Consider the following 25,737-nt stretch of genomic DNA (forward strand, 5'->3'; position numbering starts at 1 on the left):
GAAAGGGTTTGCTTGATCAAGACTTACCTGCTCCCTTTGTTAATGTACCTGGGAAGTGTCTGCATTTTGCCAGAACCTCTTTGGTCACGGGTCTACAGCCTGTTCTTCCAGCTGTTATGGGGGAATAGGTTGAACCCAGTCAAGAGGGAGGTTACTTACCGTACGAGGAGACTAGGCGGGTTGGGTATGGTCAACCCAGTGGTATTCCTCGTGAATACCTTTTTGAAAGCTAATATCGCAAACCTCTGGAAAGAGAGGGCTCCTCCGTGGGTATCCTCCTGTAAGGGATGGTTTCGGCCGTTCTTCCAGGAGTGGGAGACAGGAGGGCGTGTGAAGGACTTTCGTACACCGCACGGACATCTTCCGGCTTACGTTGCACCGGTTCTGAAGGTTTTACGCCAATGGGGGCTGACCGTGGGGGAAGTCAGGACGCTGGCCAGGCGTGTGCTGGACCAGAGGGTCTTGGCAACCCACTTTCAGAATCCATTGGCCCTCAGAGACTGCCCAGGTGGGGATTTGAGGGTGGGTTTGTTTCTTTTAAATTCGGTAAGAATCCCCTCAAAGTATTGGGACTTGACCTGGCGCTGCTTCCATGGTAAGCTATATGTGGGGGACAACTTGAAGCACAAGAACACCGAGGACAGAGGCTGTCCCCGGGAGGCATGTGGCAACACTCTGGAGAGCATGGACCACTTCCTGCTTCATTGTCCCTTCAATATAGAGGTATACAAGAGGGTAGGGGCTTCCATCGGTTGGCCTCGGCTGGCTGACCTTACCTACGCCGAGTGGTGTTATGGAGCATTCAGAGATCTGGGTGGCAGGGACCGCTGCACTTTATTTTTAGTAAGTCTAGTGGTTAGGTATCACACGTGGAGCGCACGGTGTGTAGTATCGACGCAGCATAAAATCCTCCTCGAGGACGAGGTAAGTAGGAATATTCTCGGTGACCTGGTGAAGGTGCGTTCTCTGGAGTTTGAAAGGTTGGGTAGGCCTCGAGCAGCCTTCCTTTGGAGGGGTTTTTGCTTTGGGGTTCCCTAGCCTGGAGAACTGTTTCCCGGTGGGGGGCTGGATTCTTTCACCCTAGCTTTTTGTTTTGTTTTAAGTTAAAAGTTGAATAAAAGGCTTACGGGACCCGAACCAGGGCTGGGGGTGATGGTTATATTTTTGTTATTTATATATTTTTCTGTATATTTAGGCTGTGGATTATTATGCATTATATGGGTTTGTGGGTGGTATTATGTTTGTTTGTTTGGTTTTTCGTGGGTGGTATCTTTATGGGTCGTATTATGAATTTTTGTGGGGGGTTAGTATTACGTTCTGTGTATTCACAAAAAATAAAAAATAAAAATACAAAAAAAAAATATGTATGTGTATATGTGTATATATATAGGTATGTATGTGTATATGTGTGTATATATGTGTATATGTTCATAAGCATGATTGGCAGGTATTGGCAGCAGACCAGGGGATGGGTAAAGGGTAATGTGTGTGTAGTTTAGAGGGGAGGGGGGGAATAAATAATAATAATAAATAACTAAATAAAAAAAAATAATTAAAAAAAAAAAAAACAAAACAAAAAAAAAAACATTTATATATATTCTTGTTTTACTAATGTGTGTTTTTTTTTTCTCTGTTTAGTAGGTTGGAATATGCAGCACCACGGGATTATGGAATAGGTTGTCTAGTTTTTGGTGTGATATGTTTTCTTAGGTCAATTTTGTAGTGTAAATGGGACGTGTGAGATTGGGGATGCGGCCAGACCGGTAAATTTTCACTCCTGTACAGTTTTTTTTTTGTAAAATTTTGTAAATATGAATGTTTGGCTATTACTTCTTGCAAATATTTCTGTTAATTTCTGTTATTTTTGCAAATATTTCTGTTTTGTAAATGTGTGTGTATATATGCTTCTCATGATTGTATTTGGCAAATTTTTCTGTTATTTTGCTATTTTTGTTATTACGCCCTGTAATGTTTTTTACTTTTATAATAAAAAGATTATCACGTTGTTATCACCACAGGATTATGGAATAGGTTGTCTAGTTTTTGTTGTGATATGTTTTCTTATGTCAATTTTGTAGTGTAAATGGGACGTGTGAGATTGGGGATGCGGCCAGACCGGTAAATTTTCACTCCTGTACAGTTTTTTGTAAAATTTTGTAAATATGAATATGTTTGGCTATTATTTCTTGCAAATATTTCTGTTAATTTCTGTTATTTTTACAAATATTTCTGTTTTGTAAATGTGTGTATATATATGCTTCTTGCGATTGTATTTGGCAAATTTTTCTGCTATTTTGCTATTTTTGTTATTACGCCCTGTAATGTTTTTTACTTTTATAATAAAAAGATTATCACGGTGTTATCTGTGCTTTGACATAGGATTGCAGTATTGATTTGCAAACATTTCTTTACTGTACTGTACTCATCTGTACAGTACTTACATTTTGCATTACAGTGGGGGTTCAGGAGGCAGGCAGCGTTCAGCCAGCACTTTGGGGATTCAGCTGCTGTACTGTGCCAGGAGGCAGGCAGATACAGCAACGTTCAGCCGGTACTGTGCACTGTAGAGAGGGGAGGGGGAGGAGTAACTGCGCGCTGATGCAGGAGAAGCAGGAAGTGGCCGGCATCAGCTGCACGCCGGCTCATTGAGCGGCACCCGGGGTCATGGAGCGGTCGGCGCCCTTATCTGAGGAATGCTACTTTATTTGAGGAACCGCCACTGCCCTGACACATCAATTTAAGTTGAAAACATTGTTACTTAAGAGCAATGCTACTCAAGGGTTTACTGTACTATATATAATAATGATACACAAAAACATACTGAGCTTTGCAGCACATGTTACTTTTAGGTTCAACACAGCCTCTGCATTCTCCACACTGAGCAACAAACAGTGGTATTACTTTGTCTCCTAGAATAAGAAAAAATGGTTTAGAACTTTTATCATCAGGCCTACAGTCCTTATATGAAGGCTATATGAAGAGATTTAAAAATGGAAGAAACCCGCGTAGGCTCTGCTCACACTACCATCATGATTTTTGTTTTCACAGATGCTTTGATGTATCAGTCTTACAACAGATTCTAATAGACCATGAAGTATCCCATTGACTGTAACACTGGTTTAAAAATCAATAAATATGCCCTTACACATTCTATTTTATTGTACGAGGAAAATCTGTGAATGACCCTACTTTAACCGGATGGGCTTTAATCCCGTGCGATAGTGAAAGTACGGTGCAGGATTAAAGCTACTGCAATCAAGCAGAAGCAGGTTGGGTATTCGGATGTCAGTGACAACTGAGGACCTGAAAGAGAAGGGAGAAGGATTTTCTAACCGCTTCTGCCTTCTCTTTTGTGTGCTACATCGCGCTCATTGAAAGCAATGTAGTGAATAGAGATTGCGGAAGTGCTGCTTCCACTATTCAACCTGGTGATCACGAGATTTCCAGGTGCACAGCAGAGATGCAGGGTCTTAACAGACCTAGATCAGCTCTATTGGTGACTATTGTCACTACAGGGAATGTTTTTCCTGTAACAGGGGCTTCTATGGATGTCCCAGCTACAGTGGAATATTAAACAACCCACCGTTGATGCCAACCAAAACCGTCACTATATCTGCCCTGTAGTCTAAGACTATACAAATTATACATCAAAACGTCTGAAATAAAATGGGAAACCCATTATCGTGCCTTATTTCAGCGTAAATATACAAATTTTTAAAATAAACAACTATAATATTTAAAAAAAATCTTTTTACCCCAAATAAAACAAAATGGAAAAAAAATTCTGTGAAAAAAGATATTAAAAAATAGCCCTGTATGTCACAAAAAAATGCAGCAAAATAATTTTGGTAGCTGAAGAATGAAAAATTGGGTCCTAAGGCCTCATGTCCATGGGCAAAATAGGATTTAAAATTCGCAGCGGATCACCCGCATGCGGATTCGCATCCCATAGGGATGCATTGACCACCCGCGGGTAGATAAATACCCGCGGATGGTCAATAAAAGGGAATTTTAAAAAAAATGGAGCATGAAAAAAAATGGACATGCTCCATTTTCGTGCGGGTCTCCCGCGGGAACGGCTCCCGCAGGCTTCTATTGAAGCCTATGGAAGCCGTCCAGATCCGCGGGAGGCCTAAAATAAGAATAACTTACCCGCAGCGGACCGGGAAGTTCTTCTCTTCTTCACGGCCGGATCTTCTTTCTTCGGCCGGGTGGATGTGCCCGGCGCATGCGCGCAGCACGCAGCCGGCGTGCCGAGTACATCCGCCGGCCGAAGAAAGAAGATCCGGCCGTGAAGAAGAGAAGACCTTCCCGGTCCGCTGCGGGTAAGTTAATTCTTATTTTAAGCGCTCATGTCCGCGGGGCAGGAGGGACCTGCTACGGATTCTCCATGGAGAATCCGTAGCGGGCCTAATTTTCCCCATGGACATGAGGCCTAAAACCACCACATGGGTAGAATCCCTAAAAAGTGTCTTGTCCCTAAGGTACAAAACAGCCTGGTCCTTAAGGGGTTAAACTATAACGGACGACAAATATTCAATGCTGAAATGTGTTTTCTGGACTTAAATATTGTTGGCCTCTCCTATGCTTCATTTTGTGAGACTTACCAGGTTTGACAGTAGTTACTCCATCCCCAACACTTTCCACTATACCAGCAGCTTCGTGACCTAAAATCAGTGGATACTTGCTGTCTTGAATTAACCCTTCTATTATGTGGTCATCTGATCGACATATTCCAGTAGCAATTATCTACTCAGAAAAAGACATTAGCCAAATATAACACTGTCAGCGAGTCATTTTAAACATAGTATATGTGGTTATGGTACCTAACTGTAGCATACATTTCTCATAGCAATTCAATTTTTTTAAGTCAATAATAGTACATTGTAGTATTTTTGTTACTCTATGACTAATAATTAAAACCTGATTTGCCCACCAAATGCTTTATTCGCTGGTAACATAGCACTTTTGTAAATTGCTCTGTTATGCCTGAAGCCAGGATTTTCTATGGTTGATCAGAATAGGCCCATTTAGACAATTATCACTCAAGACTCGCTCAAGGGCAATCTTTTGAGCGAAAATCGTTGTCTGCATTTAGGTGCTTCGAAAACTGCTGTGTTCTCGGAGCTGTTAGCTGGTATACAGCTGAGTGCTCCGAGCGGGGTATGCAGAACACAGCTGGAGCTTACGGAAATTACAGAAATTATCATCCAAGTAATAGAATTACAGATACAAGGGAGGAGTGTGATCTGAATACCATAAAAACCTCTATCAAAAACATCTATAGCATTGAGACATCATCTCGTTCAGATCTATAATCACTCTCAGTTCTCATTATAATAAAGTACTGGAGACATACTACCCAGTTTACTGTGAAATTATAAAACACATAAATTACATGGGATACTGGTTATAGCATATATCTGCCAATTCCTGAAGGACTTTCATAATAAAAACTAGGCTAGAATAATAGACTATACAACCATATCAGTAAGGGATATTGATTGGGAACCCAGTGGGGGCTAGACCCACCGGCATCGGTGGTCTTATATTACAAAGTCCACTTCCATTTATCTTACAGCTGTCTGGTTGTATTAAGGGAAACTGCTGCTTCACCATATTAGATCTATGGGGAGCCTTCAAGCTAACTTGCATTAAAAATGGAGACAAGTGAAAAACCGTATATTCCAAGGATGTGAAGACCAATCATCTGCCTATCTGCTCTATGTTGCTACAGCTATTAGATAATTTCCTGTATGCCAAGTTGGAGAAGAGCCTGTTTGAGAAACAAGAGCTTCCTTTCCTCGTTTACATCATTAGTTCTGGGGAAATGCATCCTGAAATAGTTTCTGCATTTTTTAAGTAACTGCCATCTGTGGGTCTCAAAAGTCTTCAGAGATTCCTTAACTTCACAATTCATTGCTTCCAGTTTATCTAGAACTGCTCTCAGAATGTGTTGTTCCTCAGAGTTCTAATGTGGAAGAGAGTGAATACCTTGGATTAGCCAACTCTTGTGGTGCATTTTCTGGATTCTAATTGGCCATTATTTCTGGGGCCTGAGGCCTCCTTGCTTGGTGTAGTCGCTTTTCTCTCCAAGCAGTTGAGATAGAATGAGTACCTTGCTTGTGGCTTCGTCCCTAAGAAATTCTCTCCTAACAAGATTGACTCTTTTGGAGATCGTGAGCTACTAAGTGAGTGGACGCCTTGTTCCCTGCTCCAGCATCTTCCTCTTCTCTTTGCAGCAAACCTGCTGAAACTGCACAAGTATGTTGTAAAGCACTCAAGATTATCTATGCTTTAGTTGTACAGGTTCTGACAGATAAGCTAAAGACCGCGTTCACACTAAACAGTGTATTATTCCCTGTACCCTATTACTTTCGTCAATGTAAACAGAGTATCACAACCAAAATTGCAAATTATGGAGAAGGTACATTTGCTGCATATAGAGCTTATCGAGTTCTGAGGTTAAAACAATGTGATGCATTTTTGAAGCAAAGGTTACAGATGCAGGAACTTGTAGGCGTTAATCTATATGTATAAGGGTGCGTTCACACGAGCGTAGGCGTATTTACGTTCGCACGAGCACAACATATAATCGCCGGAGAGAAAGTTTTTCGCCGATCACGACCAGAGCTAGAAAGTGTATTTTCGTTTGTTCCTACTTTGCAAACTATCTTTTCGGCCATCGAATATGCGTTGGCGCGTAATTCGGTCGCATATGTTCCGGTTTTTTTTCGGGTTGCCGTTTTTACGCGCCGTAAAATCGCCCATGTGAACGAATACATTCGAAACCATTGCCTCAGATGGTCACGTATATACGTTTGGTCGCAAAAACACGCCGTTTATGCGCTCGTGTGAACGCACCCTAAAACAGGATGTATATGTGTGTATGTATGTGCCACCATAACTCATGAACGCCTGGAGCAATTTCAACCAAACTTGGTACATATATAACTCATCCCATGGGGACACATTTGTGAGGGAGAACAAAGCCCAACTACCCCTGGGGGGGAGGGGAGAGGGAATTTTTGAATTGCACTTGAGCAGATGGTTTTTATTTCACAGCCTTATCTAACACAGACGACCTCCTCCTCATCATACACTAATCTATTATACAGACAACCTCCTCCTCCTCAAATACTAATATATTACACAGACGACCTCCTCCTCCTTATATAGTAATATATTAAATCAGTACACACACACTATATATATATACACGCCCACACACACACATATTTAATCAGTAATCAGCTAGTTATGAATATAAGTAAGGTATACATTTAGCATATCCCTATTATCGTCCACATATAACTTTGTTGTTTTTTTCAGATGCAGCAATGGAAATATGATCTCTGACATGTCTAGCATGTGACAGTGGGTTGTTTCTGTCTTAACCTGTACTGAACCAGCCCTTAGGCCAATAAGATACAGAAAACTGAGCTTTGCACTCTACTTTAGGTTAGATTATGTACAGCAGAATGACCTCTACATACTGCAGCAGTTAACTGAGGGTGAAACTCCTACATGTGTCAAGCTTTAATCATGGAACCTGAGACTGATTCTCATTTCCAGGCTCTGATCTTCCCTGTATATAAATCCCTTTTAGATAGGGGTAACATATTTATCTAATGCATTGGATTTCCATTTGATAATTTTAAACAAAATTCTCTTAGAAAAAAGAAATTTAAGAATAAAATTCTTACCTTTATTCGGACTTCATGAGCCTTTGGTGGCGCAACTTCAATTTCTTCAATCTTTAGTGGTTGATGTGGCCCCCACAGCACAGCAGCTTTGCATTTAATAACCTAAAAATTGTAAACATAACAATTTGGCCATAAAGACATGGAAGATTTTCTCAAAGTCTACTGTGTAGTAATATTTATACATTGCACAGTATATTTTACTGTTCCATTCCTTACCACTCCAGTATGTCATTGATGAAAGGGTTACAAACACCATGGGGTTACTCTAGAGTGTAAAGTTACAGTCAATATTTGGCCCTTTAACAGACCTAGCAACATGACCACGGACATAATAGAAAATATTCCGATTTGGCATAGATTATTTGTCATGTGGCAAAGTTGACACTATTGAGACAGCTTTTTATCTCCCAGATAGAGACAGTGTAGCGCAGCCTACCTAACTGTTTCTTTAAGTCCTGGCCACCATATTCAGCCAGGTTAGAGGCATTCGGGGGCTAGAACTAGCTAAAGATGGGAATCCTAGAGGTAGTACCTGCATCTGTCAGCCTTTCATGGCATATCCGGTCTCAGATGGGAATCACTCTTTAAAGTTTCTTCACTCAACTTTTAATACTTACTGAAATAATGTCACCTATTACATTAGAGCAGAGGCGTAACTTGAAGCTTCTGGGCCCCAATGCAAAACCAGTAACAGGGCCTCCAACTATAATGCTTTATTCATAGTACTGGTCTCCCTATATGGAGAAGACATGCCTTATGGGCCCCCTAAGGCTCCTGGGCCCGGGTGCAGCCACATCCCCTATAGTTACGCCCCTGCGTTAGAGCAAATAATGTATTGGGTTTCTATTGTACACTGGTCCTATGCATTGTCTTCCTTTTTCTTTCTGACCAATTTCACATGTCAATTAGGAGTGCACCTAAAGGTTGGACCCAAGGGAAAGCAAGATTTTCTTCTGAGGATTTGTGATTACCACAGTTCTCTGTAAGTGGAAGAAGGGGAGTGCTGTTGGTACAGATGCTGAATCATAATTTGAAGACAGCATAAACTTTTTTAAGCAATGAAATAGTCTATAAAATCAAACTTATTAAAGTTCACAAGTGATTCTGTTGTCAGTTATAGTTTATTGGTTGAGTATCCAATATAGAATTATATGTTCCATTTTGAAATAAAGAAAAAAAATTGGTACTGTGTTAGCCAGTAGAGAAAAATGTGATTGTTCTCAGCAAGAGAAACCAAGTAATCTTGTGGATATGACACCTTTTAATGGCTAATAAAACTACATGATGTTATAGCGAGCTTTTGAACCTAGTTAGAGTTCTTCCTCATGCTTAATGGAATAGAGCCGAAGAAGCATACATATATATGCACATACATATAAAAAAGCACAGACAGGATGTGATTAATTTGCACTTAAAACAATACCAGAACTGGATGAGTAGAGGAATAAAGGTGCCTTTTAATATAGTAACTTTCATATGTTCTATGTTGTATAAGTGACTAGAAAAGTGCTTGGCCACAGGTAAGGTAAGTCTGTCTTTCTTTAAAGGTGCCTACCCACTAGCGATATTTTTTCCTGCGATGTGAGAGCAAGTGAAAACACATGATTATGACACCAATGATTTTCAATGGTTCCATACTCATTGTGATTTTTTCTTCTAAGTCTCACAGCACAGAGAAAGAAATCTGCAATATCACTCAGTGCTTTCAATGGGGCTGGTGGCAGCATTGAAAACATAGGGAATACATTGCAGACTTCTGCCACAGCTGTCACAGCTGTGGTAGAAGTCTGTGATGCTATCCTATTGCTTTCAATGGAGTCAGCACTGCTGCGGCAACCCCCTCAGCGATGATTTTTTTGGGAAGGGCTTAAAATATTAGCCCCTCTCTGAAAATCAGCCTTAGCTGTAAAAAAAAGTAAAAAAAAATTATACTCACTTAGAAAAGCCGTCTTCTCTCCGGCATGGCCGTCTTCTTCTGTGTTTTGGAGGCTGGGAATTGAAAAATCCCTGCCCACAGTAAGCTCTGGTGTCATTGGCTGAGCGTTCAGCTTATTGCAGATAGTACTCAGCCATTAAATGACAGCTGAGTGCTGCCTGTGATTGGTCACAGCACTCAGCCAATCACAGGCAGCGCTCAGCCATTCATTGAATTCATGAATGGCTGAGCATTGCCTGTGATTGGCTGAGCACTGTGACCAATCACAGGCAGCACTCAGCTGTCATTCAATGGCTGAGTGCTGCCTGTGATTGGCTGAGTGCTTAGCCAATGCCACCAGCGCTTTCTGGGGGTGGGGATTTTTCAGCCTCCAGAACACAGAAGAAGACTGCCGTGCCTAAGAGAAGAGTCGGACGGCTCTTCTAGGGGAGTTTTATTTATTTAGTTTTTTTTTAACTTTTTTTTACAGCTTATATTTCAAGCCCTTCCCTGAAAAATCATCACTGCAGGGGTTGCCTGCAACCCACTGCTTTTAATGGGGCCGCAGCAGTGCTGACCCCATCGAAAGCAATGGGATAGCATCACGGACTTCTGCCACAGCTGTGACAGCTGTGCTGCAGAAGATTCCTTCACCCTTGTGGTCACCTCGGGGATGAATGAATCCTTTGCCATAGCTGTCACCGCTGTGGCAGAAGTCCGCCATGTATTTCCAAGATTTTAATTGGACTAGCCCTGCTGCCGCAGCCCCATTGGGTACAGTGTGCGACATCGAAGAGATTTCTCTGTGCTGCAAGGCACTCGCTCTCAGTGCAAGAAAAAATATCACTAGTGGGTAGACACCCTAATGGTGGGATCTCATCCTCACTTTAACTTTTTGTCCTGTTTCTCCAACATAAAATCCCCCAACAGGCCATTTACTGCACAGGATCAGGTACACAACATAGGACGTGGAACATGTAAATGTCCCCAGGATCTTATAGTCCCGCTGTGTGTTGGAAATTTGTACCCTGTCCACGGTCAGTACATGTGAGCAAGTCATGCAGCTCCTTACATTAAGCGATAAGCTCCAGTTGTATCTAATGGCCTGGCTGTAGACGATGGACTTTTTGATGTTTTTGGGATGGAAATGGTTCCATTTGAGGTATGTGGGCCGATCAATAGGTTTTTGGTATAGGGACGTCTGTATTGAGTTGTTTGAAATTCAGACATTCCTGTACTGAAAATTTTAACTTTTACTTGTGAAAGCAGTAATAATACAATTGTAACATGAATCAACATTATCTTTACACAGATCAACTTCAGCTTGACAAAGGTATATTTCATTTCTCCACTGAGGATACTTTCTGACACCTGGCTTATCCCCCAAAAGCTGGATTTTAGATTGCACTGCAAGAAATTCTGCAAAGTGCCACCCTATTCAACGTAGTGTTAACACAAATTTTCTACATGTAACTGATTGTGTTTGGTTTGGGGGGTAATTTAAATGGGTCATGTAAGGCTGCTTTCACACAGCCAAGAAAATCTCCTGAGATTTGTGCGTTGCGAGACGCACAAATTCCGCGTGAATATGAACTCCATTCTTTTGATTGGGGTCATATACATGAGTGATGCGGGAAATAATTGCGGCATGCCCTATCTTTGGGCATTTTCTCTGAACGCCTTGCCCATTCTTTTCAAGCATATGTGCATCTCCGTGAACATTTGTGTCACATTTTTGCAGAATGCGTGTCGCATGTTTGTGTGTGCAACTGTGTGTTTTACTGTACGTTTTGTGTGCACAAGAAAATCGCAACTATGATCCTATTCATTGAAATGGAAATCAAGTTAATTAGTTCAACACGTGCTGGAAAAGTATTTTTTGCGTGAATGAAATATGCGCACAAAATACGTGCATGTGAATACGCCCTAAGTGAAGGACCGCACAGTGTTCAGAGAGAAGTGTGAGCTCCTGCTTGGTCGCTGGCTCCTTTAAGCAACCATTTTTTACTCTTCATAATGATAATCAGAGGTTTAGCTAAAGCCTCATGGGCACGGATGCAAAAAGTTCACCATGGAGGCTCTTCCACAACTTTCCTCTGCATCGTTGGGTCTCTTAAGAAACTCTTCGATGCAACACTAGCAGGCAGGGGCATTGCTAGAATCTCAAAATATTAAGCAGAGGCTAAATGTTGGGAGCCTCAATGCAAAATTTGTAAAAGGGCCCCCAACCATCTATTTAGTATTTATAATACTGGTGTTTTCTTATGTGATAGAGCACACTTTGGTCTCCTTAAGGCTCCAAGGACTGGTAGCGACTGCTACCTCTGCACCCTCTATAGCTACGCCCATGATGATAACAACAGCAGCTACACAGATTAACTAGAGATGCATATTAAACAAATAAGAACACGGTGCTCTCTATATTCCTACACTTGTCAGCTGTTATTTATCTGGCTACTTTTACTTTTATCTGTCTACAAGCACTTCTCTATGAGTTGCATTTGTTAAGATCACCTTTAACAGTGTCCCAAACCTCTATATCTACGTTCCAACACATTATGCCACAATACATTGTAGTATTTCTTACTTTCCCAGTTGTATCCATCGCGACTCAGAGTTGGGTAGTTTCTGGAGAACTGTTATTTTCACAGTAGCACACAGGACTATAAGTACAAGGCAAACACAGAACCCCTCCCAGTATCTGTAAATCATTCCAATACTTTAACTAATGTACAACACACTTTTCTGAGAAGAGCAACTTTCATGGCATTTTACAGCTAAGGTGTCATGAAAATGTATAATTATTCACTCATGATTATTTGCAGGACTCTTCAGTTCTTGCATTCAGTTCTATATACACCTTACTTTCTGGACGAGAATGAAAATAAGTTACAGTAGATGTGAAATTGTATTCTTATACATTGCTGTGAAACTAAATGCCTTCCCTCCTGTCCATAAAGAGCAGAATAAACCTAATGCCAGATTCCACCTGGCTTCTTCCACTTTTATCTGTCTACAAGCACTTCTCTATAAGTTGCCTTTGTTCAAATGACCTTTAACACTGTTCTGAACCTCTATATCTACTCTCTAAAGCCCCATTTAGACACATAACTTATCGCTCGAAATTCGTTATAACGATAAAAGTGAGCGATGGTTTTGCTTTTAAAGACGGACGTTTTTAACCTAACGAAAATCATTGGAAAATGTCAGGCTTTTCAGTCGTTGAATTATCGTTTTGTAATGGGCATTGAAAACTACCCTAAAAACGCTGAACGAGTAAACAATGTCATTTTAACCAAACGAAAAGCAAACAGCCGAACGATGGATTTTAAGCAGACTGAAAGACAACGATGAGCGAATGAAAACTGCACGACGGGCGCAAGATAGATGCAATGATTATCGCTTAAATGATGGCTTTTGAGCAAATTTCGAGCGATATTCATTATGTCTAAATCAGCCTTAACACATTATGCCACAATACATTGTAGTTTTTCTTACTTTCCCAGTTGTATCCATCGCGACTCAGAGTTGGGTAGTTGCTGGAGAACTGTTATTTGCACAGTAGCACACAGGACTATAAGTACAAGGCAAATGCATAAACCCCTCCCAGTATCTGTAAATCATTCCAACACTTCAACTAATGTACAACACACTTTTCTGAGAAGAGCAACTTTCTTGGCATATTACGGTTAAGGTGTGATGAAAATGTATAATTATTCACTCATGATTACTTGCAGGACTCTTCACTTCTTGCATTCAGTTTTATATACATCTAACTTTCTGGCACAAGAATTAAAAAGAATTACAGTAGATGTGAAATTGTATTCTTATTAGAGATGAGCGAGCACCAAAATGCTTGGGTGCTCGTTACTCGGGACGAACTTTTCGCGATGCTCGAGGGTTCGTTTCGAGTAACGAACCCCATTGAAGTCAATGGGCGACCCGAGCATTTTTGTATATCGCCGATGCTTGCTAAGGTTTCCACTTGTGAAAATCTGGGCAATTCAAGAAAGTGATGGGAACGACACAGCAACGGATAGGGCAGGCGAGGGGCTACATGTTGGGCTGCATCTCAAGTTCACAGGTCCCACTATTAAGCCACAATAGCGGCAAGAGTGGCCCCCCCCCAACAACTTTTACTTCTGAAAAGCCCTCATTAGCAATGCATACCTTAGCTAAGCACCACACTACCTCTAACAAAGCACAATCACTGCCTGCATGACACTCCGCTGCCACTTCTCCTGGGTTACATGCTGCCCAACCCCCCCCCACGACCCAGTGTCCACAGCGCACACTAAACTGTCCCTGCCCAGCCTTCAGCTGCCCTCATGCCACGCCACCCTCATGTCTATTTATAAGTGCGTCTGCCACAGGAAAAGCAGGCACACACTGCAGAGGGTTGGCACGTCTAGGCAGCGACCCTCTTTAAAAGGGGCGGGGCGATAGTCCACAATGCTGTACAGAAGCAATGAGAAATCCAATCCTGTGCCACCTCCATCTGGAGCTGCACACGTGGGCATAGCAATGGGGAACCTATGTGCCACACACTATTCATTATGTCAAGGTGTCTGCATGCCCCAGTCAGACCGCGGTTTTTTATAAATAGTCACAGGCAGGTACAACTCCGCAATGGGAATTCCGTGTGCACCCACAGCATGGGTGGCTCCCTGGAACCCACCGGCTGTACATAAATATATCCCATTGCATTGCCCATCACAGCTGGGGTAATAATGTCATGTTTAATGCAGGTGGGCTTCGGCCCACACTGCATGATCCAGTCAGACTGGGGTTCTTTAGACGTGGACACATGTAGTTACAACTCCGTGTGGACCCACAGCATGGGTGGGTGCCAGGAAGCCACCGGCGGTACATAAATATATCCCATTGCATTGCCCATCACAGCTGAGGTAATAATGTCATGTTTAATGCAGGTGGGCTTCGGCCCACACTGCATGCCCCAGTCAGACTGGGGTTCTTTAGAAGTGGACACATGTAGTTACAACTCCGTGTGGACCGACAGCATGGGTGGGTGCCAGGAAGCCACCGGCGGTACATAAATATATCCCATTGCATTGCCCATCACAGCTGAGGTAAGAATGTCATGTTTAATGCAGGTGGGCTTCGGCCCACACTGCATGCCCCAGTCAGACTGGGGTTCTTTAGAAGTGGACACATGTAGTTACAACTCCGTGTGGACCGACAGCATGGGTGGGTGCCAGGAAGCCACCGGCGGTACATAAATATATCCCATTGCATTGCCCATCACAGCTGAGGTAATAATGTCATGTTTAATGCAGGTGGGCTTCGGCCCACACTGCCTGCCACAGTCAGACTGGGGTTCTTTAGAAGTGGACACATGCAGTTACAACTCCCTGTGGACCCACAGCATGGGTGGCTCCCTGGAACCCACCGGCGGTACATAAATATATCCCATTGCAGTGCCCAACACAGCTGATGTTACGTCAGCTGTAATGCAGGTGGGCAAAAAATTAATTGGATTACACTCTAGGCGAGGGCCCCCAAAAGTTGGTGTACCAACAGTACTAATGTACCTGAGAAAAATTGCCCATGCCCAACCAAGAGGGCAGGTGAAACCCATTAATCGCTTTGGTTAATGTGGCTTAATTGGTAACTAGGCCTGGAGGCAGCCCAGTAAAAATAAAAATTGGTTGAGCTGAAAGTTTCAACGCTTTAATGAGCATTGAAACGTATAAAAATTGTTTACAAAAATTATATGACTGAGCCTTGTGGGCCTAAGAAAAATTGCCCGTTCGGCGTGATTACGTCAGGTTTCAGGAGGAGGAGCAGGAGGAGGAGGATGAATAGAATACACAGATTGATGAAGCTAAAAGGTCCCCGTTTTTGATGGTGATAGAGAACGATGCTTCCATCTGCGGGTGCAGCCTACGTATTGCTTAGGTATCGCTGCTGTCCGCTGGTGGAGAAGAGAAGTCTGGGGAAATCCAGGCTTTGTTCATCTTGATGAGTGTAAGCCTGTCGGCACTGTCGGTTGACAGGCGGGTACGCTTATCCGTGATGGTTCCCCCAGCCGCACTAAACACCCTCTCTGACAAGACGCTAGCCGCAGGACAAGCAAGCACCTCCAGGGCATACAGCGCGAGTTCAGGCCATGTGTCCAGCTTCGACACCCAGTAGTTGTAGGGGGCAGAGGCGTCACCGAGGACGGTCGTGCGATCGGCTATGTACTCCCTCACCATCCTTTTACAGTGCTCCCGCCGACTCAGCCTTGACTGGGGAGCGGTGACACAGTCTTGCTGGGGAGCCATCAAGCTGGCAAAGGCCTTGGAGAGTGTTCCCCTGCCTGCGCTGTACATGCTGCCTGATCTCCGCGCCTCCCCTGCTACCTGGCCCTCGGAACTGCGCCTTCTGCCACTAGCGCTGTCGGATGGGAATGTTACCATCAGTTTGTCCGCCAGGGTCCTGTGGTATAGCATCACTCTCGAACCCCTTTCCTCTTCGGGTATGAGAGTGAAAAGATTCTCCTTATACCGTGGGTCGAGCAGTGTGTACACCCAGTAATCCGTAGTGGCCAGAATGCGTGTAACGCGAGGGTCACGAGAAAGGCATCCTAACATGAAGTCAGCCATGTGTGCCAGGGTACCTTTACGCAACACATGGCTGTCCTCACTAGGAAGATCACTTTCAGGATCCTCCTCCTCCTCCTCCTCCGGCCATACACGCTGAAAGGATGACAGGCAAGCAGCATGGGTACCCTCAGCAGTGGGCCAAGCTGTCTCTTCCCCCTCCTCCTCGTGCTCCTCCCCTTCCTCCTCCTCCTCCCCAACGCGCTGAGATATAGACATGAGGGTGCTCTGACTATCCAGCGACATACTGTCTTCCCCCGCCTCCGTTTCCGAGCGCAAAGCGTCTGCCTTTATGCTTTGCAGGGAACTTCTCAAGAGGCATAGCAGAGGAATGGTGACGCTAATGATTGCAGCATCCCCGCTCACCATCTGGGTAGACTCCTCAAACTTTCCAAGGACCTGGCAGATGTCTGCCAACCAGGCCCACTCTTCTGTAAAGAATTGAGGAGTCTGACTCCCACTACGCCGCCTATGTTGGAGTTGGTATTCCACTATAGCTCTACGCTGCTCATAGAGTCTGGCCAACATGTGGAGCGTAGAATTCCACCTTGTGAGCACGTCGCACAGCAGTCGGTGCACTGGCAGATTAAACTGATGTTGCAGGGTCCGCAGGGTGGCAGCGTCCGTCTTGGACTTGCGGAAATGTGCGCTGACCCGGCGCACCTTTCCGAGCAGGTCTGACAAGTGTGAGTAGCTTTTCAGGAAGCGCTGAACCACCAAATTAAAGACATGGGCCAGGCATGGCACATGCGTGAGGCTGCCGAGCTGCAGAGCCGCCACCAGGTTACGGCCGTTGTCACACACGACCATACCCGGTTGGAGGCTCAGCGGCGAAAGCCAGAGGTCGGTCTGCTCTGTCAGACCCTGCAGCAGTTCGTGGGTCGTATGCCTCTTCTCTCCTGAGTAGTTTCAGCACGGCCTGCTGACGCTTGGCCACCGCTGTGCTGCCACGCCGCGCGACACCGACTGCTGGCGACGTGCTGTTGCTGACTAGAGATGAGCGAACGTGTTCGTCCGAGCTTGATATTCGTGCGAATATTAGGGTGTTCGGTATGTTCGTTATCCGTAACGAACACCATGCGGTGTCCGGGTTACTTTAACTTTCTTCCCTGAGACGTTAGCGCTTTTTTTTGGCCAATATAAAGACAGGGAAGGCATTACAACTTCCCCCTGCAACGTTTAAGCCCTATACCACCCCCCTGCTGTGAGTGGCTGGGGAGATAAGGTGTCCGCCTGATATAAAAGTCTGCCCCTCCCGCGGTTCGCTATGGATGCATTCTATATGCGCTCAATGGGGCCAGCGGCAGCAGCGCTGACCCCATTGAGAACATATAGAAGACAAATCCTTCTTCTCTGGCACAGCTGTAACAGCTGTAGCAGAGAAGAACGATGTTTGCCCATTGAATTCAATGGAGCGGCAATACAGCATGTTCCACTGAATGCAATGGGCTGCTGGCGATCGCAGGATGAATGGTCGGAAAGGGGTTAAATATATAACCCCTTTCCTGCAATTCATCCAGAAATGTGTTACACTAAAAATATATACCGGCGTATAAGGCGACCGGGCGTATAAGACGACCCCCCAACTGTCACCTTATACGCCGGTAATACAGTGGAGCAAAGAATAAAAATCATTACTTACGTTTTTAGATGATCTGCGCCGCTCCTGCAGGCTGTCACTCCCTCCTAATCCACGGCAAAGTATTCCTTTCTCCACGAAAGGCTTGAAATCCCCGCCTCCAGAAACACAGCCAATCACAGCCATTCAATGACATCATTGTCATTGGCTGTGATTGGCTGAAGGCACGTGTCTTTCTGGAGGCAGGGATTTAAAGCCTTTCATAGAGAAAGCTTGTCTGCCGTGGATTAGGAGGGAGTGACAGCCTGCAGGAGCGGCGCAGATCATCTAAAAACGTAAGTAATGATTTTTATTCTTTGCTCCACTGTATTGCCGGCGTATAAGGTGACAGTTGGGGGGTCGTCTTATACGCCCGGTCGCCTTATACGCCGGTATATATTTTTAGTGTAACACATTTCTGGATGAATTGCAGGAAAGGGGTTATATATTTAACCCCTTTCCGACCATTCATCCTGCGATCGCGGGCAGCCCATTGCATTCAGTGGAACCTGCTGTATTGCCGCTCCATTGAATTCAATGGGCAAACATCGTTCTTCTCTGCTACAGCTGTTACAGCTGTGGCAGAGGAGAACGATCTTTATGCTGACAGTGGGGGGGGGGGGGGCACTCTTGCCGCTATTGTGGCTTAATAGTGGGACCTGTGAACTTGAGATGCAGCCCACCATGTAGCCCCTCGCCTGCCCTATCCGTCACTGTGTCATTCCCATCACTTTCTTGAATTGCCCAGATTTTCACACATGAAAACCTTAGCGAGCATCGGCGAAATACAAAAATGTTCGGGTCGCCCATTGACTTCAATGGGATTCGTTATTCGAAACGAACACCCGGACATCGCGGGAAGTTCGTTCCGGATAACGAACACCCGAACATTTTGGTGTTCGCTCATCTCTATTGCTGACACATCTTGATTGCGAGACAGAGGTTGCGTTGGAGGAGGAGGAGGAGGGTGGTTTAGTGGAGGAAGCATACACCGCCGCAGATACCAGCACCGAGCTGGGGCCCGCAATTCTGGGGGTGGGTAGGACGTGAGCGGTCCCAAGCTCTGACTCTGTCCCAGCCTCCACTAAATTCACCCAATGTGCCGTCAGGGAGATATAGTGGCCCCGCCCGCCTGTGCTTGTCCACGTGTCCGTTGTTAAGTGGACCTTGGCAGTAACCACGTTGGTGAGGGCGCGTACAATGTTGCTGGAGACATGGTCCTGAAGGGCTGGGACGACACATCAGGAAAAGTAGTGGCACCTGGGAACCGAGTAGCCTCCGTTTCCACAAGCCTACACGGCAGCATCTCTAGGCTGATCAATTTGGCTATGTGCACGTTTAACGCTTGAGCGTGCGGGTGCGTGGCGGCGTACTTGCGCTTGCGCTCCAACACTTGCGCTAGCGACGGCTGGACGGTGCGCTGACAGACATTGGTGGATGGGGCCGAGGACAGCGGAGGTGAGGGTGTGGGTGCAGGCCGGGAGACGGTAGTGCCTGTGTCCTGAGAGGGGGGTTGGATTTCGGTGGCAGGTTGGGGCACAGGGGGAGAGGCAGTGGTGCAAACCGGAGGCGCTGAACGGCCTTCGTCCCACCTTGTGGGGTGCTTGGCCATCATATGCCTGCGCATGCTGGTGGTATTACGAGTAGAGCGGAAATAGAACGCTGTAATTAAATGTGCCGCTTATTGGCCTGTGGTTGGAGGCTGACTTCGCTTACGGAACGCACAGTAGAGCCAGGAAAGTATTTTGCGCAAGCCTGCTGTAACACTTAACTGGCTGCGTATGAATTAGGACAACTACCCCCAGCAGAGACGCAGTACACTGAGGACGGTCACAGGCAGCCAAAATAGATTTTTTTTCCCAAATTTTTTTGGAAAAGCCCACTGCCTATATAGACTGTATATGTCTTCTGTCCCTGCCTCACCACTACTGGCCCTGGACTATGTAAAATTACTGCAGACTGTTTCACTCTGGACAGGAATAGAGCGGTGATGTGACAGGCAACGCAGAGCCAGGAAAGAATTTTGCACAAGCCTGCTGTAACACTTAGCTGGCTGCGTATGAATTAGGACAACTACCCCCAGCAGAGATGCAGTACACTGAGGACGGTCACAGGCAGCCCAAATAGATTTTTTTTCCCAATTTTTTTGGAAAAGCCTACTGCCTATATAGACTGTATATGTCTTCTGTCCCTGCCTCACCACTACTGGCCCTGGACTATGTAAAATTACTGCAGACTGTTTTACTCTGGACAGGAATACAGCGGTGATGTGACGGGCAACGCAGAGCCAGGAAAGAATTTTGCGCAAGCCTGCTGTAACACTTAGCTGGCTGCGTATGAATTAGGACAACTACCCCCAGCAGAGACGCAGTAAACTGAGGACCGTCACAGGCAGCCCAAATAGATTTTTTTTCCCAAATTATTTTGGAAAAGCCCACTGCCTATATAGACTGTATATGTCTTCTGTCCCTGCCTCACCACTACTGGCCCTGGACTATGTAAAATTACTGCAGACTGTTTCACTCTGGACAGGAATACAGCGGTGATGTGACGGGCAACTTTTAAAAAAAAACTTTTTAAACTTTTTTTTTTACACTTCTTTACTAGAGATGAGTGAACGTACTCGTCCGAGCTTGATACTCGTTCGAGTATTAGCGTGTTCGAGATGCTCGTTATTCGAAACGAGCACCACGCGATGTTCGAGTTACTTTCACTTTCATCTCTGAGACGTTAGCGCGCTTTTCTGGCCAATAGAAAGACAGGGAAGGCATTACAACTTCCCCCTGTGACGTTCAAGCCCTATACCACCCCCCTGCAGTGAGTGGCTGGCGAGATCAGGTGTCACCCGAGTATATAAATCGGCCCCTCCCGCGGCTCGCCACAGATGCATTCTGACATTGTTCAGGGAAAGTGCTGTCTTGCTGGAGTTGCTATAGGGAGAGTGTTAGGAGTTATTTTAGGTTTGAAGAACCCCAACGGTCCTTCTTAGGGCCATATCTGACCGTGTGCAGTACTGTTGAGGCTGCTTTTTGCAGTGTTGCACTTTTTTTTTTTTTGTATATCGGCCGTGCAGAGCATTGCGTCCAGAGCATTGCATCCTGCAGTAATTTTACATAGTCCAGGGCCAGTAGTGGTGACGCAGAGAGAGAAGACATATACAGTGTATATAGGCAGTGGGCCTTTCCAAAAACATTTGGGAAAAAAAATCTATTTGGGCTGCCTGTGACCGTCCTCAGTGTACTGGGTCTGTGCTGGGGGTACTTGCCCTAATTCATACGCAGCCAGCTAAGTGTTACAGCAGGCTTGCGCAAAATTATTTCCTGGCTCTGCGTTGGCTGTTACATCACCGCTGTATTCCAGTCCACAGTGCAACAGTTTGCAGTTATTTTACATACTCCAGGGCCAGTAGTGGTGACGCAGAGAGAGAAGACATATACAGTGTATATAGGCAGTGGACCTTTCCAAAAACATTTGGGAAAAAAAATCTATTTGGGCTGCCTGTGACCGTCCTCAGTGTACTGGGTCTGTGCTGGGGGTAGTTCTCCTAATTCATACGCAGCCAGCTAAGTGTTACAGCAGGCTTGCGCAAAATTATTTCCTGGCTCTGCTGTGCGATCCGTAAGCGAAGTCAGCCTCCAACCACAGGCCAATAAGTGGCACATTTAATTACAGTGTTCTGTTTCTGCACTACTGGTAATACAGCATGCTGAGGGGTAGGGGTAGGCCTAGAGGACGTGGACGCGGGCGAGGACGCCGAGGCCCAAGTCAGGGTGTGGGCACAGGCCGAGCCAGTGCGGTGGCCAGGGGTAGAGGCAGGGCCAGACCGAATAATCCACCAACTGTTTCCCAAAGCATCCCCTCGCGCCATGCCACCCTGCATAGGTCAAGGTGCTGTACGGTGTGGCAGTTTTTCACAGAGACGCCTGAAGACCGACGAACAGTGGTGTGCAACCTTTGTCACGCCAAGATCAGCTGGGGAGTCACCACCACCAGCATGCGCAGGCATATGATGGCCAAGCACCCTACAAGGTGGGACGAAGGCCGTTCACCGCCTCCGGTTTGCACCACTGCCTCTCCCCCTGTGCCCCAACCTTCCACTGAGATCCAACCCCCCTCTGAGGACACAGGCACTACCGTCTCCTGGCCTGCACCCACACCCTCACCTCCGCTGTCCTCGGCCCCATCCAGCAATGTCTCTCAGCGCAGCGTCCAGACGTCGCTAGCGCCACTGTTTGAGCGCAAGCGCAAGTATGCCGCCACGCACCCGCACGCTCAAGCATTAAACGTGCACATTGCCAAATTGATCAGCCTAGAGATGCTGCCGTATAGGGTTGTGGAAACGGAGGCTTTCAAAAGCATGATGGCGGCGGCGGCCCCGCGCTACTCGGTTCCCAGTTGCCACTACTTTTCCCGATGTGCCGTCCCAGCCCTACACGACCACGTCTCCCGCAACATTGTACGCGCCCTCACCAACGCGGTTTCTGCCAAGGTCCACTTAACAATGGACACGTGGACAAGCACAGGCGGGCAGGGCCACTATATCTCCCTGACGGCACATTGGGTGAATTTAGTGGAGGCTGGGACCGAGTCAGAGCCTGGGACCGCTCACGTCCTACCCACCCCCAGAATTGCGGGCCCTAGCTCAGTGCTGGTATCTGCGGCGGTGTATGCTTCCTCCACTAAACCACCCTCCTCCTCCTCCTCCTCCTCCTCCAACGCAACCTCTGTCTCGCAATCAAGATGTGTCAGCAGCAGCAGCACGTCGCCAGCAGTCGCGGTCGCGTGGCGTGACAGCACAGCGGTGGGCAAGCGTCAGCAGGCCGTGCTCAAACTAATCAGCTTAGGAGAGAAGAGGCACACGGCCCACGAACTGCTGCAGGGTCTGACAGAGCAGACCGACCGCTGGCTTTCACCGCTGAGCCTCCAACCAGGCATGGTCGTGTGTGACAACGGCCGTAACCTGGTGGCGGCTCTGCAGCTCGGCAGCCTCACGCACGTGCCATGCCTGGCCCATGTCTTTAATTTGGTGGTTCAGCGCTTTCTGAAAAGCTACCCACACTTGTCATACCTGCTCGGAAAGGTGCGCCAGCTCTGCGCACATTTTTGCAAGTCCCACACGCACGCTGCCACCCTGCGGACACTGCAACATCGGTTTAATCTGCCAGTGCACCGACTGCTGTGTGACGTGCCCACACGGTGGAACTCTACGCTCCACATGTTGGCCAGACTCTATGAGCAGCGTAGAGCTATAGTGGAATACCAACTCCAACATGGGCGGCGTATTGGGAGTCAGCCTCCTCAATTCTTTACAGAAGAGTGGGCCTGGTTGGCAGACATCTGCCAGGTCCTTGGAAACTTTGAGGAGTATACCCAGATGGTGAGCGGGGATGCTGCAATCATTAGCGTCACCATTCCTCTGCTATGCCTCTTGCGAAGTTCCCTGCAAAGCATAAAGACAGACGCTTTGCACTCGGAAACGGAAGCGGGGGAAGACAGTATGTCGCTGGATAGTCAGAGCACCCTCATGTCTATATCTCAGCGTGTTGAGGAGGAGGAGGAGGGGGAGGAGCATGAGGAGGAGGGTAAGAGACAGCTTGGCCCACTGCTGAGGGTACCCATGCTGCTTGCCTGTCATCCTTTCAGCGTGTATGGCCGGAGGAGAAGGAGGAGGAGGAGGAGGAGGAGGAGGATCCTGAAAGTGATCTTCCTAGTGAGGACAGCCATGTGTTGCGTACAGGTACCCTGGCACACATGGCTGACTTCATGTTAGGATGCCTTTCTCGTGACCCTCGCGTTACATGCATTCTGGCCACTACGGATTACTGGGTGTACATACTGCTCGACCCACTGTATAAGGAGAACCTTTCCACTCTCATACCCGAAGAGGAAAGGGGTTCGAGAGTGATGCTATACCACAGGACCCTGGCAGACAAACTGATGGTAACATTTCCATCCAACAGCGGTAGTGGCCGAAGGCGCAGTTCCGAGGTCCAGGTAGCAGGGGAGGCGCAGAGATCAGGCAGCATGTACAGCGCAGGCAGGGGAACATTCTCCAAGGCCTTTGCCAGCTTTATGGCTCCCCAGCAAGACTGTGTCACCGCTCCCCAGTCAAGGCTGAGTTGGCGGGAGCACTGTAAAAGGATGGTGAGGGAGTACGTAGCCGATCGCACGACGTCCTCAGTGACGCCTCTGCCCCCTACAACTACTGGGTTTCGAAGCTGGACACATGGCCTGAACTCGCTCTGTATGCCCTGGAGGTGCTTGCTTGTCCTGCGGCTAGCGTCTTGTCAGAGAGAGTGTTTAGTGCGGCTGGGGGAATCATCACGGATAAGCGTATCCGCCTGTCAACCGACAGTGCCGACAGGCTTACACTCATCAAGATGAACAAAGCCTGGATTTCCCCAGACTTCTCTTCTCCACCAGCGGACAGCAGCAATACCTAAGCAATACATAGGCTGCACCCGCGGATGAAAGCATCGTTCTCTATCACCATCAAAAACGGGGACATTTTTGCTTCATCTATCTGTGTATAATATTCCTCCTCCTCCTCCTGCTCCTCCTCCTGAAACCTCACGTAATCACGCCGAACGGGCAATTTTTCTTAGGCCCACAAGGCTCAGTCATATAATTTTTGTAAACAATTTTTATACGTTTCAATGCTCATTAAAGCGTTGAAACTTGCACCTGAACCAATTTTTATTTTAACTGGGCTGCCTCCAGGCCTAGTTACCAATTAAGCCACATTAACCAAAACGATTAATGGGTTTCACCTGCCCTCTTGGTTGGGCATGGGCAATTTTTCTGAGGTACATTAGTACTGTTGGTACACCAATTTTTTGGGGCCATCGCCTACAGTGTAATCCAATTAATTTTTTGCCCACCTGCATTACAGCGGACGTTACATCCGCTGTGCTGGGCACTGCAATGGGATATATTTATGTACCGCCGGTGGGTTCCAGGGAGCCACCCATGCTGTCGGTCCACAGGGAGTTGTAACTACATGTGTCCACTTCTAAAGAACCCCAGTCTGACTGGGGCATGCAGTGTGGGCCGAAGCCCACCTGCATTAAACATGACATTACCTCAGCTGTGATGGGCACTGCAATGGGATTTATTTATGTACCGCCGGTGGCTTCCTAAGCTTCCAAAGACCCCAAGAGGGTCGAAACGTAGCAGGACTTTGGAGGAATAAATTATTATATTATACCACGCCCTGGATGCTGCCATTCCTTTGGTGAGAAAGTGGAACACAGGTACATTGGGGTCTCTGGAGGCTCTGACCCCGAAATTGTGGCGTGCATCCCATGGACTTAATAGTCATCTTTGTACTGGCTTAAAAATCCTGAAGTGTGCTGTGAGTCACATTCAGAGTGAAGTTCCTGGCACCCACCCATGCTGTCGGTCCACACGGAGTTGTAACTACATGTGTCCATTTCTAAAGAACCCCAGTCTGACTGGGGCATGCAGTGTGGGCCGAAGCCCACCTGCATTAAACATGACATTACCTCAGCTGTGATGGGCAATGCTATGGGATGTATTTATGTGCCGCCGGGACTTCACAATAGGGAGTTGTACCTGCCTGTGTCTATGAATTAAAATGCCCGGTCAGGTTGGGGCATGCAGTGTGGGCCGAAGCCCACCTGCATTTAATCTGACGTTAGCTCTGCTGTCCAGGGCACTGCAATGGGATACATTTATGTACAGCCGGTTGGTTCCAGGGAGCCACCCATGCTGTGGGTGCACACGGAATTCCCATTGCGGAGTTGGGGATTCCCAGTTGTACCTGCCTGTGACTATTTATAAAAAAACGCTGTCTGACTGGGGCATGCAGACACCTTGACAGAATGAATAGTGTGTGGCACATAGGTTCCTCATTGCTATGCCCACGTGTGC

The 25,737-nt window shown here is 46.5% G+C and overlaps 1 protein-coding gene across 1 annotated transcript in view; it reads right to left on the reverse strand.

Annotated features, from left to right (window-relative positions):
- The window catches only part of LOC136572950 (alcohol dehydrogenase 1-like), a 60,641-nt gene extending 47,472 nt beyond the window's left edge, over positions 1 to 13,169 (reverse strand). The window contains exons 1-4 of the mRNA XM_066573994.1: positions 13,120 to 13,169; positions 7,707 to 7,808; positions 4,608 to 4,749; positions 2,822 to 2,909 (exon numbers count right to left, since the gene is read on the reverse strand). Coding sequence (XP_066430091.1) covers positions 2,822 to 2,909; positions 4,608 to 4,749; positions 7,707 to 7,808; positions 13,120 to 13,137 — 350 coding nt within the window. The 5' untranslated portion in view covers positions 13,138 to 13,169. The remainder of the gene's footprint in view (positions 1 to 2,821; positions 2,910 to 4,607; positions 4,750 to 7,706; positions 7,809 to 13,119) is intronic.
- Positions 13,170 to 25,737: the final 12,568 nt, after the last annotated feature.

The sequence above is a fragment of the Eleutherodactylus coqui genome, chromosome 7, assembly GCF_035609145.1.
Source record: "Eleutherodactylus coqui strain aEleCoq1 chromosome 7, aEleCoq1.hap1, whole genome shotgun sequence".
Lineage (NCBI taxonomy): Eukaryota > Metazoa > Chordata > Amphibia > Anura > Eleutherodactylidae > Eleutherodactylus > Eleutherodactylus coqui.